Source organism: Medicago sativa, chromosome 1 (assembly GCF_051527215.1).
Source record: "Medicago sativa cultivar Bolivia chromosome 1, Bolivia_mono, whole genome shotgun sequence".
Classification (NCBI taxonomy): domain Eukaryota; kingdom Viridiplantae; phylum Streptophyta; class Magnoliopsida; order Fabales; family Fabaceae; genus Medicago; species Medicago sativa.
Window position 1 is genome coordinate 70,478,398 of NC_140749.1, and position 19,870 is coordinate 70,498,267.

Genomic DNA, 19,870 nt, shown 5'->3' on the forward strand with positions numbered 1-19,870 from the left:
GTCAAAATTTCCTCAAAAAAAAAAAAATTGGTTGTCAAAATATCATTTCTCTTATATATTTTGTATTGAAACATCATTCTTTAACCCTAAATTTTATATTATCATATATTAACTAGAGTAGAGTCTATTAAATTAGTATTTCTTTTTTCTTTCACCAAAAAAAAAACCTAAATCCTCTTATTCCTTTGACCCTTAACATCAAATGAGTTGAGCTATATCATTCCCCTATTTATAAAAGATCTTTTTTTTTTTTGGGAATTTCTGAAAGATCATTGTTTGGCATAATATACATGGAATTATGCAAACATAATTACGTATTGACCAAAGTACGAGACTATATATGTCCGAAAGATCATTGTTTGGCATATATGTATGTCTTTTGTGCTAAATTACATTACTTGGTGATAAGATATGAATGTATCATTATAAATAATCAAATCATTTGACAAAAGAAAAGGCATCGATACAAGTTTATCTCTACCCATCTTTTTCAAACTTGATGCTGAATGTTGACGGATCAACTCATCCACTAGCAACTGCAATCAGTACATCTGTTGCTTAGATTTCAATGGTTGATTTTACACTTTGTTTGGATGATGAAAAATATAAGATAAAACAATTTTACACTTTGAATGGACAAATAATGAAAGTAATTTCATTCGTATTACTATGATATATCAGTTTTGATCCCAAACTTTCTATTATGAGAATTGAATCTCAACTATTTCTCTTGTTACAATATCTCGTGGTTATTGGTCCTTCAATTTTGAATGTTAGTGGCCTAAGGTCAAAGTTGGCCTTGGAAATAATGATCATGATATATAATACAATGATTAGGGGTAGGAATTGAATCCGACAATCTATCAAATCTATTCAACTAAAACTTGTTAATGGAATAGATCCAATTCACACCAATTTAGGTGGGTTGAGTATGTATTACTCTCATTTTTTTGGTCACTATCCTCTCAAATGTATTAATTCAAATACAAAGGTCACTAGAGAATCTTTTAAGAGTGCAGCCAAAAAAAGGTAGGCCAAATATGAAAGTTGACTAGTCAATTCAATCGAAAATGGGAATTAAAACAGAATAAGTATGACTAAAAAACAGAATAAGTATTTAATTTAGTCTCTAAAATTATAAGATGGTATTAACCAAATTTTCTATATTCACTACCAAAAAAAAAATAATCTAATTTTCTATATTATAATATTTTATAATAATCTCTAAAAAAAAACAGAAGAAGTTGAGGGGAGAAACTATGTTCATTTTTTTTTTGTGGTGGCCGGGGTTTGAAACTCGGACCTTGCATATTTTATGCATTGTCCTTACCAACTGAGCTATGCTCACGAGGACAAAACTATGTCCATTTAGTGGTACACCTTTGGATAACAAATTAAACATTGATATAATTTTTTTTTGAAAGGAAACATTAATATAATTGTTAAGTCTAAAAAAGTAATAAAACCTTTAGGCACTTCTTTGTTTATTCTAGTTCCACTGTTGATATTGCAAGTGCATCCAATTCATTAGCTGTGCGTGTGTCTGTTTATGTATTTATATATTCTGATTCTGAATGTATAGAATTTTCTTTTATTGGGACATTTCACCTAAACGAAACTTCTGATATTTCTAAATGCTATGCTATACCTTCCGTGACTGTATAGTCCTGTGGGATGTGTAACCTATATTATATAATTAATATTTTATAATTAATTATATAGTGTAGTCTATTATTGAGAAAGCTTGGACTAGCTGACATAAGTCTCTTTCTGTTTTTGTTTTTTTCTCTCTATAAATTTTCTCTATTAGCAATAATCATATTTGATATCCGACACTAAACATGGTTGCCTCTTCGGTTAGAATTTGAACTTTGGTTCTTAATGTTATGTGGTTGCCTTTTTGGTTAGAATTTAAATTTTTGGTTCTTAATGTTATAGAGTCTAGTTCCTTCTACTCGACCCAACTTTCGTTGAGTCTCTTTCAACTTTTCTGAAAACTTGTATATTCAAACCATATTTTAATTCTTGAGACAAAAACTTCAACAAGCATGTGATCCTATTGAGTGTTTGCGAGTTGAATTTTGAAGAGCTTTGAAGGGAATGACTATATTGAGTTAAATTATATTTTAATATATATTTGATATTAAAATATATATTTGGCTGGTTTACCGCGATATACATACATTTACTTCCAAGTAATTTGGCACTCTACTGTTTGGGTCATTTGGAAGGAACGAAATAACAGGGTTTTTAAACACAAAGCTCAGGATTTGATCAAGTTATTAGATTACGTCAGGTTTATGTCTTTTTCTTGGTTAAAAGCCAAATTGCTCTCTTCTGCTTTCAGTTACAATGACCGGTGGCGGAATCCTTTATTATGTATGGGTATTAGGGAGTAGTTTCTTTAGGTATTTTCTTTTTGTTGCACATTATGGCAACAGACTCATAACGTTGTATTCTTTGTGGGTGGTTCTTTTTGGCACATCTTGTGCTATAAGAATCACTTTTGTTTAATTATATTTCATTTTGGTTTCTTCAAAAAAAAAATATATTTGATATTTTAAAAGATTGAAAAAACAATGTGATACATGACTAAGCCTATGTTTGATATCACGGTAGGTATGTCAGAATCACGGTGATTCTTCGTGATTTTGTAGAAACTATAAATTGTAGTTTTTAGAAAATCACGGTAGATCGTCGTGATTCTAACACACCTACCGTTGCACCAAACATACATTATATAATATTACATTGTTATTTTAATTTTTTTTAAGTACTAGACTCATCCTTCAAAGTCACTCAAAAAATTGTCAAAATCCAACTCGTAAATACAAGATAGAACTACATGTTTTTAAAGTTTTTACTCAAGAATTTTAATATTGTTGCATTTTTAATGTCTGAATTTCACATAGAGTATCAAATATACATCAAAATTCCTTCAAAAAAAAATATATATACATCAAATTATAATCTATCCCTCCAAAGTCCTCCATCCAAAAATCTCTAAAAACCAATTCGCAAACAAACTCTAAGGCTTTGTTTGGGAGTTTGGAGGGGAGGGGAGGGGAGGGTTTTGGAAAAAAGGAAGGAGCAAGTGGAAGAAATAGAAGACATTGGGAGGAGAGTGCTTTGCAGGTTAATTTTTTACTCATGATAAAAAATCCCCCTCATTTGGGGAACTCAAAAATTGCATTGGGGGAGGGTTTTGGGGGTTATGGAGGGTTTATATGAATTTTTCAAAATTCAATCTATGTTGTTATAATATTCTTAAAATCATAAGTATATTAATCATAAATATTAGTTTATCATTCTCTAAAAAACTGTTTCTTTCAAAAAATGTGAATTTTTTGTCCATTTTTCTATATATTTCCAACCCCCCAAAGCCCTCCCCTCCCTTCCCCTCCAAACTCTCAAACAAAGCCTAAGATTACAGTACCCGAATCATATAAAATCAAGTGTAGAGTTGTTTGATGATTATCTATTAGATTAATTATCTTTAAAAAATACATATAACTATTACATTCATTAATAAGTTTCAACTTATGACAGGATGTTACAATACATATATAGAATATCAAGTTAGATCTTTTACGCTTTATATGCTGAAATGAACGGTAGATTTTGAATTACTGTAGTACTATATAATATGGTATCAATTGATATTATGTGCTATGTTACAGATAACGATCTTCTAATTTTACTATAGTATTAGTGTATTCCCTCAAAAACTATAGTATTCGTGTATAAATATCTAATTAATGTTACAAACTGTATAAATGTTTATATTTATATATATTTTTAAAGGTATATATTCTTTATTCACTTTAAAACTATGGACCTTGATTCACAGGGATGAACATTATGTTAATTGACATTTTATTTCAGATGATAAGTTATTATTTTGGCACTAATTAGGGAATGAAGTGATAGTTGTAGTAAAATATATCTATTTTTGGGAAATATATTTTCTTATGTGAAACTAATTAAGCTTACGTGCAAATTTTGTCCAGCCTTCTTCGTAAATCATAATAATTCATAACTTGATAGAATTCTACATATATTTAGAAAGAGATGTGAAAATGATTAAATTAATTCTTATATAATTGTATTTTTTTTGTTATAGAATTTTATCATGTAATAAAAATCTAAAATGAGAATATCGATTTTCCATATATCAGTCGTACTTGCTGATGTTTCCTTTGAAATTGGTTGGTTCATGATTGACAAGAATATTTATTATTATTTTTCATCACTTTATATCTCATGAGTATACCATATGGATGATGCGATCTTCATTTTATACCATAAAAGCCAATCATTATTTACCCAATGACTTTGCAGCCAACTTAATCAAAACTTTTGTCAAAAAAATAAACAGACTTGATCACAACTTGTTCATACTTAACCACAACTTGTTCATCACAAGTATCAAGTACATATAGCAAGTATATTATAACATAATTGATGTTGTTACATTACACAGTTTTACGTTGTTTAGAATCGAGGTTAAGTTTTAATTTATTAACACTCACTTTCCTCAATTAGATGGATTTAAGCACAAAATCGTGACCATTTATGTAAGACCTAAAACAGACAATAACTCAGAAAAGCGGTGTAACAATTTTTTTTAAGAAGATAAGCACATTCCAAGGGACCAGACCAACACCATTAGGACAACCCAAGTGAGTTACGATGCAACCGACTTAAGATTGGAACAAAGTTTAAAATAATAAAAGAATCAACATTTTTATTCTTGTATTACATTATATATTATTACAGCTAGTCCTTAAGACATATCTATCTATCTATATATGTACCCCACACTATATAATAAGTCCATACCGTATCCGCGCCTTTGCTGGAAGAAAGCATCTTAATGTCTTCATTGCTTCATCAGTTACAAAAAGACTAAAAGAGAAAGAACAAATAAACTAAGGTCAGTTGCTATAATAATATATACAATATATTTATAATTTAATCATTGTTTTTCATCTACCTTTGTCTCATGTATCAACTATGTATTATTAATATAGTAAAGTTGTGACAGGTGCAGTAAGTTATAAAGATGATTTCTCCATCAAGTCCACTAAACATCAACATGGAATTTGGAGAGAAAAAAATGGAAATTGAAAGAGATATTAATCAGAACATGGAAGAAAGGTTGCCAGTTATAGGAGCTGAAGTAATCCAATCTGATGAACATTGGACAGAACACATAACAATAAGAGGATTGTTTGTGAGTATGATGATTGGAATAATATATAGTATAATAGCAATGAAGCTGAACCTTACAACAGGAATGGTTCCAAATTTGAATGTCTCTGCTGCTTTACTTGCTTTTGTGTTTGTAAGAAGTTGGACTAAAGTGCTTGAAAAAGCTGGCTTTGTTTCTAAGCCATTCACTCGCCAAGAAAATACCATTATTCAGACTTGTGCTGTTGCTTGCTATAGCATTGCTGTTAGCGGTAAGGTTCAAAGCCTACTACATATTTATCATTTTCAATACATACATCATATATTCCGTTTCGTTAGAAATCAAGGACACGGTAGTACGAGCTTATATTATAAATCAGATCATGTCAAGTAAGGTCGTTTTCATACATACATATCTATTGTTTCCTCATACTTCAATCGTTAACGAGATTCAACTAAGGTTGAGTCGATCGAGAGTGTAGTCGAGTTCGATCTACAGCTGAAACAATTATTTTAGTTAGACTTTACTTACCTTCTAACCGAACTCTGGATTACCAACCAGAGTTCATTTTTTTGAGAACAAAATGGTTAAAACATTGATATGAATTTAATTTGCGCTTGTGTGTGTTGTAGGAGGATTTGCTTCATATCTGTTGGGATTAAACAGGAAGACATATGTGTTGTCTGGAGTAGGCACTGAGGGTAACAACCCAAGCGCAGTTAAAGAACCTGCATTTGGTTGGATGTCTGGCTTCCTTTTTGTTGTTTGCTTTGTTGGACTCTTTGTCTTAATTCCACTCAGAAAGGTTTGTAGTCCTATAATACTTTGGACTCCTTTTTGTACAAAAATTTGGATGTTTCTTTTCTTTCCATCTTTCAGTACTTTTAAATGTTAAAGAAGCTCCAATTAATTAAGGAGAATGTTAAACAGTGCCCCAGGAGCATTGGTTAAGTATCCAAAAGAAGTAGATTTTATTAAAAAGTGGTGTAATAATTACTTTATCAAAAGTAACAGCTTATATTTTCAAGACAAATTTTCTACTTTTAGATTCCTTAACGAGTGCCCTAGGGGCACCCGTTAACAAAATGGCTTTGCAAGTCAACAAGACTCTACCAAAAATTCAGTGTCTAATTAACTTGCACATTCTTCTTATGCAGGTCTTGATAGTTGACCTCAATTTACCTTATCCAAGTGGTTTTGCAACAGCGGTTCTCATCAATGGTTTTCACACACAGGATGATAAAATGGCCAAGTACTATAAACATCTCTTCTTATTCATTCATTAACTTTTGTTTGTTGCAATTTGGAAAATAAAGGTACTAATTATAATCACCATCTTATATTATAATATTTCAGGAAGCAAGTACATGGGTTCATGAAGTATTTTTCGATCAGTTTCTTATGGGGTTTCTTTAAGTGGTTTTTCTCAGGCAAAGAAGACTGTGGATTTGAACAGTTTCCAACCTTTGGATTGCAAGCTTGGAAGAACACGTATGATTTAATTTCAAGCATATAATATATAATTGGTTTGGAATGAGAAATCTTGCATTGCACATGTTACTAATCTTATTATTTGGATGTATTTATGCAGATTTTATTTCGATTTTAGCACGACTTTTGTGGGAGCAGGAATGATATGCTCCCACCTTGTGAACTTGTCTCTGCTCCTTGGAGCTGTGCTCTCTTATGGAGTTATGTATCCGCTTGTTGATCGGCGTAAAGGAAATTGGTTCCCTGAAAACTTAGAAGAAACTAACATGAAAGGTTTATATGGTTATAAGGTTTTTCTATCAATTGCTCTAATCCTTGGTGATGGCGTATATACTTTCACCAAGATTCTAGTTTCAACTGTCCTTGGCGTACATGAAAGAATCAAGAGCAAGAACCATAAAAAGGGTAAAGAACATAGTCTTTTTAGTTTTACCCTTTCTTCTTTTGAATTTTTCAAGAATAATACTAATATTAATATATGGGATATATCTAATGTTGACATCATTTTCTTACCTTAGAATTAGCTGCTGATGATATGCACGGGAATCCAAATGGTGACCTTAAACAAGCTCAAACATTCTTGAAGGAGAGCATTCCAATGTGGATCGGGGTGGTTGGATATGGAGTCTTCACAACAATTTCGATAATTATAATCCCGCGCATGTTTCCTCAGCTGAAATGGTACTATGTCATTGTCGCTTACGTATTTGCTCCATCTCTCGCATTCTGCAATGCTTTTGGAGCAGGTCTCACCGATATAAACATGGCATATAATTACGGGAAAGTTGCACTATTTTTGCTGGCAACTGTGACAGGAAAAGAGAATGGTGTAGTGGCAGCACTTGTTGGGTGTGGTCTCATTAAATCCGTGATCTCGGTGTCTTGCAATCTGATGCAAGATTTCAAAACTGCTCATTGCACACGCACCTCTCCCAGGGCGATGTTCGCATGCCAAGTAGTTGGCACTGCAATGGGGTGTATATGCTGTCCTCTGAGCTTCTTCCTGTTCTACAAGGCATTTGATGTGGGAAATCCACATGGAGAATTCAAAGCCCCTTATGCGCTAATTTACAGAAACATGGCAGTTATAGGGGTTCAAGGTTTCTCAGCACTACCTCGACATTGCTTGCAACTTTGTTTTGGGTTCTTTGCTTTTGCAATAGGAACAAACATGTTAAGAGATTTTTCACCCAAAAAGATTGGGAAATGGATGCCATTACCGATGGTCATGGCCGTACCGTTTCTGGTAGGGGCATACTTTGCAATTGATATGTGCACAGGTAGTTTGGTTGTGTTCGTGTTGCACAAGCTTAACTCCAAGAAAGCAGAGTTGATGGTTCCAGCAATTGCTTCTGGACTAATTTGCGGGGAAGGGCTGTGGACTCTTCCTGCTGCTATTCTTGCTCTAGCGAAAATTAATCCGCCTATCTGCATGAAATTTGTTACTTCATAAAATTTAACCCAACACATAAAGCAATGTAGAACATTAGCTAGTGCACCTTTCTTTTTTGTTTTCTTTTTTTGTCACTGTTGTGGCGTTGTGCACTCTGAAGCACATATCAAGTTCAATACAGAAGAACATTACCATATACTGTTGGCATTAATACACAGTTTTAACATGACAGAATTCTGACAAAAATAACGCAGGTTTCTGGAATACAGTTCTTGCTGCAGGTACATTCTCACCCCCAACAAAACTAAAAGAAAAACCCCTTCCTTGAACAATCATGATTTTTCAGCCTTACCAATGTATACCAATGAAGTATCAAATTAGAGGATCAAACAGGGCTCAGCTGCAAGACATAACAGATGTAAAAGGTCTAAACCACACAAATTCTGAAATTCTTATAAAATATGAATTATCGGCAAAATCCACGACATTTAATAGATGGCTAATGAGTAAACTCGGATTTTTCAATTGTGTTAAAATTATTTCATACATTACTCAACATTATACACAAGTTCGCAAAGAAGTGCAAAAGGCTGATGATGAGTTCTTACTCAATTTGACAGACCAAATTGGTAATACAATTAACAAAATTACAATCATCCTGTTATAATACCCGCCAATACATCACTTTTGCCTCGCACATAAATAGTGTAGACTAAACGAATTGCATCCAGCCATCCATCCAATGATTCCCAAGAGTCAGCAACCTTGATAAAGCAATGTACAAAAATGAAAATTAGTGCTGCAACTTAAAAAGCTAAAGAGATTCTCATGCTTTTGGCTTGAGATGAAGCACTATTCAAAGATTCCATCAACCCTTTATAATCTTACTAAAACTTGGACTTGGCAGAACAATTTTTAATTACATTGGTGTTGAGTCGGGGAGGGCCAGTCACCCAGGAAATACATAGGGTTTAGCCTTATATCAAAGCACGGTGTGCACTACTGGAAGCATAAGAAGGTCATGCCATCAAGGGTCTGTTTCCACCATTTCAATAGCACAACAAGAGTGCAAGTTTCACACAATTGCATTGCCAATTAAAGTCGACAATTTATTATATTATCAGATACACTGTCAATGAAGAACAAGCCATAGCAAAAATGGCAAACTAAAACTAATGTTACAAGTTGTTGGGACTGCGGAAGTGGTAATTTCATTATTGAATGTGGTCTTGATTATTTTATAATGAAAAAGTTCATGGTTTTATCAGTCCACAATTGCTCTATATTGTCTTTGGTTAAAATTTATTTGGTGCTCTGGATTAAACAACCTACAACAAGTGTAGAAGAAGGAAGCAACAAATCTATACAATACAAATACACTCAGGTTATTTAAGTGTTGCTTACCAAGTAAACTGATCCATGAACTGTATCAATGCAGAGGCCAGCACCAGGTGGCAAAGTCAGATCAGCACATGCTGATACAGAAACAATATCTGCTATTTCTACTTTGATAGTTTTTTTATCCCCATTCATGGCATCTCCTGATCTGGTTGAGAGACTTTGAGATGCTTGCCTCTGTTCAACTCTGGGTACCTGTACGAAGGGAGGCATGTAAATTATTTAATTTAAATTTTGGATTTCTCATACCAGAGCCTAGAGGTTATCCAATGAATTCAAAACTTAATGTCAGTAGCCTCTTAAAAAAATTCAATTTGTCGGCCATTACCTGCTGAAGCTTTTCGTGATCCAAAAAGAATTCTGATCGTTTCCAGTCATTATGAGGTGCAACTATTGCCCCCGCAGGAGGTGCGGTTAAATATCCAACTTTAAGGTGTGGTAGCGGTAACTGTGAAAATTCAGTTCTGTCAAAGTTTGTATATAAATGAATGATTACATAACTAGCACTCACATTTGTATATAATGAAATGAAATAACTATACCATATAGCGCATATCAATTCAAGTAGAAGGTAAATTAACTTCTAACAGAAAGATAGGAATAGGGATGAAATCCAATAAAACAACTATACCATATAGCGCATATCAATTCAAGTAGAAGGTAAATTAACTTCTAACAGAAAGATACAAATAGGGATGAAATCCAATAAAACAGTTTGGTTACTTAACATAAAAAAAAATAAAAAATCAATAAAAGACCGAAAGAGAAAATTTATGTCATTTAAATTAAGTTCTGTCACACATTGTTATGTTTTCCCAGATTGAAAGCTACTATAGAATTAGAAACATGATTTAGGATAATATGTACTCACCATAGATCGTACCAACCGCAAGGCACTGCTATATACCTGTCACACACCAAAAAATTATGGGCTGATTTCATGATATAAGTTGCAAAAAAATTAATAACAGGACAAAATAGAAGGATAAATTTAACAGAAAAGCACATGCTTACTAGACTAACAAGCCTTTCCAATCCAAATAATGCACATAGCCAATAAATATTTGTAAAGGAAGATGATTAGACAATGGCTTCTTACTGAATAATTTGGTTTCAATGCATGTGCAGCTGCAATATATATTGCAGATTGGCTGTACAATTCATTTGGAGAAACTTCTTGAGCACTCACTGACCCCCCTGTTCTTAAAGTGTCCTCTGCTAATCCGTACTGTAAAGTCATTTAGCAAGTCAATTATACATTCTTAATATTATTTGTGTTACATGTCAATCCAAGACAACAGAGCATAACATGTCATTGAATATGTGAAAAATTGAAGAAGAAATACTACCAGAACAGTTCCAAGATTGTAAATTGCCCGGTGGAAATCAAATTGCAACTGTATGGCTGAACGGAACTGCATTGAAGAATAAGGTAAAGTTAAAAGGGGAAGAGAATAAATTATATTCAAAGGATGAAGTTGACGTAAATGTTTGTCACTTCCATGTGATTCCCTTCTAAAAAATATCTACCTTGCTGATAGCAGTACGTACAATTTTTTGCTTTTCTCGAGCAGGAACAATGGCACTGAGTTCCTAAATTGGAAACCAAATTTTCAGAGAAGAAAATACAAAGAAATTAATTGAGAATTTCAACAAGAAAATTATAAAATTATGAAGTACAATATTTGAAGGGGAGCCTTGGAAACAGTTATGAATGTTATCATATGACTAAAAGGTGACAAATTGAAGTTATGGAACCAGCCTCTTACAAATGCAAATCAGGATACCAACAATAAACCCACAATTGGCAACCCTTCCTTGTAATTTACCATAACTAAAGTTTTATAGGACCAAGTTCCCCTTTTGTAGTTTACCATAACAAAAGTTTTATAGGACCAAGTAAAATATTTTGCCAAAGAATTCTCAATATTTTTTAACAGAAATTTCTAACATAAACTTGACTGACACCTGTTTTTTGACCAAATTTTACATGGCTGGCACTAAAAACAATAAAAGAGGAGATTATATTTGACAATTCACAGCCAAAGTAAAACTATGTTATATATATTCAGACATAGATCAATGACTCTACTAAGTTGCTAATGTTAGGTTGTTACCTGAGTAATGTTCTACAAGGATGCTTGAAAATAGAATTGGATGAGCTAGTAGTGGTACATCAGCACCAAATGTAATGCAAAATAGGCAAGGGTTCACATTTTCCAATAGGATTTTTTTGGCACCCTAGTCTTGAAATACTATCAGGTAAATCTATGAAGTTGTCGACCAAAAGATTATAAGGATTATAACTATCATGAGACTTCAAGAAAGTGAGAAATTCAAGAGGGTTGGATAAAAGATTATGGAAGTGGACATTTCAAGATTTTAAAACTGGTAAAAGATTAAGTTATAGCAAGAAGTCCGATGAGCATAATAATAATAATAGATCAAACTTGAAACAGTAATATGACTGATAATAGATTGAGAGGATAGGATAATGTTCTTAAAGCTGTCATTGAACAGAAAGCATACAACTAAATGACAAGGCACTGTGTAATCTTGGAAGGGTCAATAAATTTCAAGGAAGAAAATACTTTTCTAGCAGTGAAACAAAATATATTGAACTGAGGCATATGGGAGCTTACAAGAGGTTTTAGGAAAAAGACAATAAAATCTCCAATGAGAAAAGTAGATCAAATTGAAGATAGTTCAACTTCAATAAAAACTGGTGCATGTAGACCCGCGAAAACGGAGAAACCATTAATAACAAACCTTAAACGAAAATGTTCTATTGAAGATTAGATTATGTTTTTTATGAAACCCAATGGCATTGATTGACATTGACTGATCCATATACCCCAGTCACACCTAGTGTTTGAACACATTGTTCCAACTACATTAAAAGGTACAAATAGCTACACAGTCAATAACATAACATCAAGACTGATTTAACAAAATGAAAAATAGTAAAACAGGTAATTATGAAATATGACTGTCTTGATACATAGAGGTGTGCAGCACATATGTATACATGATAACACTCTTGGATAGGCAGCATAAATTACCAAAGTGCTTTTGGTATGAAACGAATTTTCCAGAAGTTAAAAGCTCCAGCTCATAGAAAAGGATGAAAATAGTTTTTTAAGAGCATTCTAAGAAGCTAAAGATTTTTACTTCTAGAAAAGTTACATTTTCATTTCATGTGCAAATAAATAAATAAACACACATTTAACTGAGGGGAAAAAAACCCTAACAAGCTATTAGAAGCATGTCATCGTAAAATTACAAGATTTTATTTTTTAACATAGCTTGTATGAAGTGTAATGTTTGTAAAGTCAGAAATTAAAAATATACCTGAAGCGCAAGTCCCCAATTATTAAGCGCCTGAAATAGATTCGATGAGAGTCAGTAAAAGGGGCTCAAAATGCAGAAGAGCAAGCTTGTGAAGAAAACTTAAAGGTGTATAGGAATAGAGTGAGTGAGTACATGATAAAGCAAATATTTACTGGGGAGACAAAAAAAAGCTATCAAAATCATGTTCCAGTTCAACAAGAAGACGCTAATCAAACTTTCAACAAAAAAGAGAGAAGAACCTGAGGACTGTTCCAGTTGAGTTGGACTGCTTTAACATAGTTCCCTGTTGCCTGGGAAAAAAAAAATTTAACAAAAATTAGATGGTGCAATGATAAACAAAAATTGAAAAGTTCTTCCATTCAAATTCAATATGAATTCAGTTCTGTAACAAACATCATTTAATAGGCATCAACGGAGTGATACAAGAAAAAGAGCTTCCAAAAATCATATCAATTTCCCCAGAGCCTAAATATGCGTAAAAGCCATTTAATAGAAGGAAGCATGTAATTTTTCCTAACCTGTTTCCATAGCTCTTCAGCTTCCTTTGTGCGGCCTCGCATCTTTGCACGATCAGAGATTGCTATTGCCCAATTGTAGTAAGCCTGGATACAGTCAGACAGGGGATTAAAACTACAAGTATCGACACTCATTTTTACATCCATCGCTCTCAGTGAAAAGTACGGATAAACTAGGTAATAGCTGAAAAGTTAGTTGATTAATTTGAATTTGGTAAAATTAGTTGTTGAACTAACTAATAAATATAGAATGAGATAAAAAACAATTATAATTTTTTATATAGAAATTATAAATAAATATACATATATTGAATAGTTATTGCTTTTAAGATATTTTTACAAATTATTTATCCACTTAAAAATTAAAATCATATTTTTCAATTTTATTTTCATTTTTCAAATTATTATCAAATGGAATTGAAATATATTGGGGCTGAAGTTCATTTAATAAATCATATGAACATGAAAATTTAACTTCGTTCAGCTTGTCAATAGCTCATGTAAGAATAAAATATTAATAATATACGTTGATATTTATAAGTCCTGCATATGTTTGCAGACCCTCATTTAAGATTTTCTTTAGTGGTACTTTGTATTATTTATATTCATATTTATATTCTGGCTCATTTAGGCTTAACTAGTATTTTAGCTGTGCCCAGGCATGCTATTGTTCGGCTCATTTACAACTTTAATTTTAGGTAAAAAAATTATCACCCGTTCATCTAAACATCATACAGCATGATATATCCTTACATACATCATGTAGTGTGGGACAAAGGCGAGTGGCCTCGTCATATTTTTTGCAAGCTTCCTCAAGCAGAGCATCTTTAGAAGGTGAAGTGGAATCTGGACTAACATTATCCGCACTTTCCTGCATGCAAACAATGAATGAATGAACTACTTCAAAGCTTGGATCATGCATAGCATATTTATTATTCAAACTAATAGCATTTAGTATGTTCGTAATGTATCCAAGGATTTTTCATATGTAAAATAATACAATGTTGCATGAGAAAATGCAAAATACACGAGGTTAATGCAAAAAACTATTAGCTGACAGAAGTGTATGGCCTGTACTTATGTACAAATAAAACATCATTCTAGAATAGTTCATACTGAATAAGTTTGATAGCAACTGGTATTTTATTAGAAAACATAGGGAAAATCTGTAATGACTGCAGGTCTGCAGCATTGCGAAATTTCGAAGGTCCATAAACCTCCCTATGCCCAATGGCCTCAACTCTCAAAATGACAAGATATCTCTCCCTCTCAACAACCCCTCTTCTTATTTGTAGGCAACATGCCTTTTTACCTAATTATTTGTAGCCCCGAACTCATAAGGGCCTGTTTGGATTGGCTTATTTGAGCTTATCTACTGGCATAAGTTTTGTGAGACTGTTTGGGAGAACTTGAGAAAACGGTTTATGCCAATAAGTTCACCAATATAGCTTATAAAAACAGCATATAGTATATAAAAAACAATTACACTTTATTTTATCTTTTTCTATAAAAATAGCTTGTGTAAGCTTACGCCCAAGCGCTTATTATGATAAGCGCTTGTGCTGTAAGCTGCAAATTAGCTGTTTATCCAAACAGGCTCTAACTCTGTCTCATGTAAGTTCAACTAGGCTCCAGTGTTATCAAATAACATCCATGACAGAATACTTGCCAACTGCTATAGCCAATTTGTGAAGGACGGTGGCAGCATGGTGTTTTATGGTGGAAATGAAAGCTTAAAATAGTTTACTTTTTGCCTTCTGTCATGATCCACCATCCGCAATCAATAACACTACTAGGCTCAAATAACAAACTCTTGAGAATCTTGTATTCAATAGTAATTGGAAGCTTAGCCATCCACATGCATCCTCTCTTACCAATATTGTGATTCCTAGATGTTTCTCCTAGAGTTCTCTTTTTGAAACTTGCAACCACTTAATTCTCCAAGATTGTCTAGAATGTGTTTCTTCATTTTTGCTGAACTCGTTTCAATGTGCACTACCCCACAGCTCCAAGAACAGAGCTTCAACACCACTTGATAGAAACATGTCTTATTTAGTTGCCCAAAGGACCCAACTCTCAAATGAAATTATACACCTCCTTCTAAACCCCTCTTTTTATCTATATGTAACATGTCTTATTTCTTTAATGATTCCAGCTCCCAAGGCACCAACTACTAACTAACCAACTAAGTTTAACTCCCTCAATTAACAAACCTATCAACATTGATATGAAGCCAAGTGTTCTAACAAAAAAATACCCAATACAGAAATAAAGTCTACAGAATAATTTAAGAACCCAGCACACTTCAATACTACATAAATAAATTAGACAGCTGCTCTGACCTGAAGTACCAATGCCCAATTGTACAGTGCATCATAATCTTCAGGGTTCCTCTCAATAGCAGCAGCATACCTAGAAAATCCAAGTAAGAAAATTATAAGTTTGAACATACATTCCCCTGTCCCTGAGAAGCAAAAGCAAATCTGAAATCCCCGCCATGATAGGGAGGGTTCCTAATATTCACGAAAGATTAGAAAGCATAACATATTCCTAGCGGTAGGTAGAACCTAGAAGTGATTGTGGTACCTCTTGGCAGCAAATGTAAGAATCCGTTGCCTAGACCGTCCCTCCTCATCAACACCTACAACGCTGTTTATCAACTCCATAGCAGCATTGTTCTGTTCTGTATGCTGTTGCTGTTGACTATCTTGGCTGTGAAATAATACAATGTAAATATGCATTTCACGCGTGCACAAACAGAAAAACACTCTCAAATTCAAATCATTATTCCCATAATTCAATAATGAGCTTAATTTTCATACAATGTCAGCATATGACAACCAACCATATGAGTTACGCCAAAATTAGTTATGATAAAATTCAAACATTTCTAATGATATGACAATTATGACTAATTGTCGGTGTAAAAATGTTTTTTTTTTTAACTTGGTATCCTGCCCAAAGACGGACTAATCCCACCGTCTACTAGCAGAGGACCATATTGAAGCCAGAGGAAAGCCATGTAAGAACTTGTCCAACATAGTAAAGCCAGAGCATAGCACTGTATAGATGGCCCAACACAGTTGGTGTAAAAATGTTTTACATCGACCGTGTAAATTAATCAAATCCTTCAATAATTCAATATCTATATCTTCACAAATGGTTAAATTAGAGAAATTCCCTAAAATTCAACATCTATCTATATCTATATAAATGCTAAAATTGGAGCCATTTCTCAACTATGAACCACTAACACAACCGACACGTTGATACCAATAGTAATTTAAGAAAATGACATAATTGAATGTAATCAAATCACATGTCAGTGTCGGACACCGGCCACAACATCTTTGATCAGAAGTGTTGGTGCTGCAGAGTTTGTCAACGCATATTCTACAAGTCATTTTATCCGCAATACCTATGCTCTACTAATCATAATTGCGAAAACGATGAAATTGAAAGGTTCAGAGGAAAACCTGTAAGGAGAGCTAACATCTTCTCTTTCGGGTTCAGAATCATTTTTCAATCCATGAAGCAATTCTCTCATGGTAAAAGTTCGACTTCCTTCATCTTTTTTCAGCTGAGGATGCGGTGAAGAATTGGTACCAACGACTTCATTGGAATTGATCGCGGTTTCTTTGAGATCTGCATCGTTGTTAACTTCTGGATCGGGTTTTGATCCAGATTCCGGTTCCAGTTGTACTTGTTCTTGTGATTCTGGTTGTTCTGGTTCGGTTTCTGGTTGAGGATCAGGTTCGTGATTCGATTTGGATTCTGGTTCGGGTGCTCCGTCCTGAGATTGTGGTTCGGGTGATGGTTGAGGTTCGTTTTGAGATTCTGGTTCAGACATTTTGGAGTGTTAGGGTTTTGGAATGATGAATTGGGGAGAGGAAGGAGTTTCGATCGGATCAGACACGCAAACACAGTAGACGCGGGGAGGAAAGCAGAGCCAATGCAATGCTGAACGAAGAAGAAGAATGAATGAATGAATGGAGTGTTTTTCCTTTATTTATTGAGTAAATACTCAACTTAGTCCCTAAATTTTAACGCGTCGGCCAACTTAGTCCCTCAATTATACGAAATTTCTAATTAGTCCCTGAATTTGTAAATTGTCAATCAATTTCGTCCTTCTGTCCAAACGGAGGGTTAACGGGCTGACGTGGCCGTTAACCTCTCACATGTCATACGCCACGTAGGCAGGGACTAATTTGGCCGAAAATAACAAACATTTTGAAGGACTAAATTGATTGATTTGCAGAAATTTTTTTGGCTTCTTCCCAAACAGCTCTTTTCTTCCCCAACGTATCTGTCTTCCCCAATTGTATAAAATTGGAACCCTAATTAAACAATATGCAATCTACATTCTAATTAAATGGGAATATGGGAAAAAACTGTTATTAAAGTCGAGCTTCATCTTCAAGCTCCAACTTTAATGGTGATGAAAAGAGGTTGAAGATGATTCAGAAATGTAACCTTCAAATCCATCCCTAAGTAATATTAAAAACCATCAAATAAGTCCCTGAATTTTTTAATCATATATCAAACAGATCCTTGAAATTACAGAACACACAAATTGAAACTGAAATATTATATAGGCAAAAGGCATAGGTCATAAGTCACAAGTCTGAGAAATTACATAGGCAAAAGCAACCCAATTTTGAGGCATTATGCTGGTAGATTATCCTTTCAAGTGACTCATGTTAATATGACTGATAGCTTCACTGTTGATCTGGAAAAACATTCATGCTCATGCAATTTCTGGGAATTAGTTGGAATACCATGCCGGCATGCAGTCTCGGCAATTCATAAAAAGGTTGACGACCCTGTCAACTATGTGCAAAGGTATTACCATAAAGATACTTATAAGAAATGATATGAAGAAGGAATCACACCTATCAATGGGCAAAATAAATGTAAAATTGTGCAAAACTGCGCAGAATTATGCATAAAAATGTGCAGAAATTGTATGCAAAACTGCGCAGAATTATGCGTAAAAATGTGCAGATTTTGATGATTATCTACGTGCAGAATTTGTATGTAAATGGTGCAAAATTCGTGTGTAAAACTGCGCAGAATTTGTGTGTAAAACTATGCAGAACTATGTGCAAAACTGTGCAAAATTGTGTTACATTATCTGATATGGCTCATGTAAAATATTTTCTTATGCATTATTGTGTTCATATTATTTCAGGGGAGACCTAAAGGATTAAAAAATATCAATTCTAAAGGCATAACACAGGTAAAAAAGGCCAAGACAGTGCCTAATCCTGCTGCCAATGAAACTCCTCAAGCTATGTCCAAGTTTAATGGTGATGAAAAGAGGTTGAAGATGATTCAGAAATGTAACCTTCAAATACATCCCTACTTAATATTAAAAACCATCAAATAAGTCCCTGAATTTTTTAATCATATATCAAATAGATCCTTGAAATTACATAACACACAAATTTACTGCTAGTAGTAGTTCACACATACATCACTCATGACATGATACACCTAGAAAGAGATAGAAAAAGGAAAGGTAGCGCAGACGTATCACGTAGTAGCAAGTAAAGCAAAGCATATGCATTAACATAACTAGTTTTGATTTGACTTTGAAAAAGTCATTCATCCAACTCATTCATATTCATTCATCACTCAACACACAACACAACAACACTACCCAACCAACACAACTCATTTTCTATCCTCAACCAAACATACTTAACCTCAATTAATCATTTGATTATTGCTTAATGGCTTTAGAGTTGCAAGCTTTGAATTCTTCTCCAACAGGAGCTACTAACGAAAAAATCATGCTCTCACAAAGCAACACCAATGAAAAAATCAACATCTCTGAATCTCATCACCAAATCGAATCATCATCTTCACAGCAACAACAACCGTTGCAGTCGCCGCCATCACCAGTGAAGTTGAACCACAAGTGCAGTGTTTGCGACAAAGCTTTTCCATCTTATCAAGCACTTGGTGGTCACAAAGCCAGCCACCGTAAATCTTCATCAGAAGCACCAACATTTTCCTCTTCATTACCAACGTAAGAATCGCCGGAGATGATGATGATTTTGGAGGGGTGAGAATGGAGAAATTTTTAGCGGGAAGGAGAAGGTTCAAGGATGTGTTTGATGGTTCTGACTGAAATGTGAAGAAGGAGGAATATGTAATGCAGGGGCAAAATGGGAAAAGCAGGAAAAAAATAAACTGAAAAGTGAAAAATGAACTTTTTCCAAATCAATCAAATTAGTCCCAGAACACGTGGCTTCCTTCTTGCCACGCGTACAAGACAACACAGCATGCAGGGCGACATGTCAGCATGGCTAACAGAGCACTTTGACGGAGGGACCTTTTTGATCGACGTTTGACAAATTCAGGGACTAATTAGAAATTTCGTATAATTGAGGGACTAAGTTGGCCGACGTGTGAAAATTCAGGGACTAATTTGATGGTTTACTCTTATTTATTTGGCATTTTATATTTTTTTTACTTTATTTTTTCACTAAAAATGGTCATTCATTCGCATTGAAAGAAAAT

General features: G+C 33.8%; 3 protein-coding genes and 1 long non-coding RNA gene across 5 annotated transcripts; 3 read left to right on the forward strand and 1 right to left on the reverse strand.

Annotated features, from left to right (window-relative positions):
• Positions 1-4,838: 4,838 nt before the first annotated feature.
• On the forward strand, positions 4,839-8,274 carry LOC146956915 (metal-nicotianamine transporter YSL1-like). 2 transcript variants are annotated; one of them, XM_085732586.1, is made up of 7 exons: positions 4,839-4,936; positions 5,039-5,465; positions 5,827-5,999; positions 6,352-6,446; positions 6,551-6,685; positions 6,786-7,090; positions 7,204-8,274. In XM_085732586.1, the coding sequence occupies exons 2-7, from the start codon at positions 5,066-5,068 to the stop codon at positions 8,136-8,138; spliced, it is 2,043 nt and encodes a 680-aa protein (XP_085588712.1). In that variant the 5' UTR covers positions 4,839-4,936; positions 5,039-5,065; the 3' UTR covers positions 8,139-8,274. The 2 variants fall into 2 exon arrangements, with proteins under 2 accessions (XP_085588712.1, XP_085588702.1); XM_085732576.1 differs by having other exon boundaries at positions 5,048-5,465.
• A 270-nt stretch (positions 8,275-8,544) lies between these two features.
• On the reverse strand, positions 8,545-17,329 carry LOC146956916 (Tetratricopeptide repeat (TPR)-like superfamily protein). Its single transcript, XM_085732595.1, has 14 exons — positions 16,819-17,329; positions 15,929-16,054; positions 15,685-15,754; positions 14,100-14,213; positions 13,346-13,429; positions 13,067-13,117; positions 12,828-12,857; positions 11,007-11,069; positions 10,826-10,891; positions 10,576-10,704; positions 10,348-10,383; positions 9,805-9,924; positions 9,483-9,671; positions 8,545-8,842 (listed from the first exon to the last, which is right to left on the reverse strand). Exons 1-14 carry the CDS (start codon positions 17,190-17,192, stop codon positions 8,732-8,734), a joined length of 1,563 nt encoding a protein of 520 aa, XP_085588721.1. The 5' UTR covers positions 17,193-17,329; the 3' UTR covers positions 8,545-8,731.
• A 728-nt stretch (positions 17,330-18,057) lies between these two features.
• LOC146956917 (uncharacterized) lies at positions 18,058-18,731 on the forward strand. Its single transcript, XR_015021472.1, has 2 exons — positions 18,058-18,184; positions 18,534-18,731. It is a non-coding gene; the product is annotated as an uncharacterized LOC146956917 (long non-coding RNA).
• Positions 18,732-19,077: 346 nt separating this feature from the next.
• On the forward strand, positions 19,078-19,380 carry LOC146956918 (uncharacterized). Its single transcript, XM_085749865.1, has one exon. It carries the CDS (start codon positions 19,078-19,080, stop codon positions 19,378-19,380), a length of 303 nt encoding a protein of 100 aa, XP_085605991.1.
• Positions 19,381-19,870: the final 490 nt, after the last annotated feature.

Excerpts from the sequence above, each read along its gene's own strand:
- LOC146956916 (XM_085732595.1), bottom strand. The coding sequence starts at position 17,192 with ATGTCTGAACCAGAATCTCAAAACGAACCTCAACCATCACCCGAACCA. Across the intron at positions 11,070-12,827 it reads ATTGGGGACTTGCGCTTCAG|GAACTCAGTGCCATTGTTCC; the intron begins GTATATTTTTAA and ends TTTCCAATTTAG. Across the intron at positions 8,843-9,482 it reads TTCATGGATCAGTTTACTTG|GTTGCTGACTCTTGGGAATC; the intron begins GTAAGCAACACT and ends TGCTTTATCAAG.
- LOC146956915 (XM_085732586.1), top strand. The coding sequence starts at position 5,066 with ATGATTTCTCCATCAAGTCCACTAAACATCAACATGGAATTTGGAGAG. Across the intron at positions 6,000-6,351 it reads TCTTAATTCCACTCAGAAAG|GTCTTGATAGTTGACCTCAA; the intron begins GTTTGTAGTCCT and ends CTTCTTATGCAG. Across the intron at positions 6,686-6,785 it reads TTGCAAGCTTGGAAGAACAC|ATTTTATTTCGATTTTAGCA; the intron begins GTATGATTTAAT and ends GTATTTATGCAG.
- LOC146956918 (XM_085749865.1), top strand. The coding sequence starts at position 19,078 with ATGGCTTTAGAGTTGCAAGCTTTGAATTCTTCTCCAACAGGAGCTACT.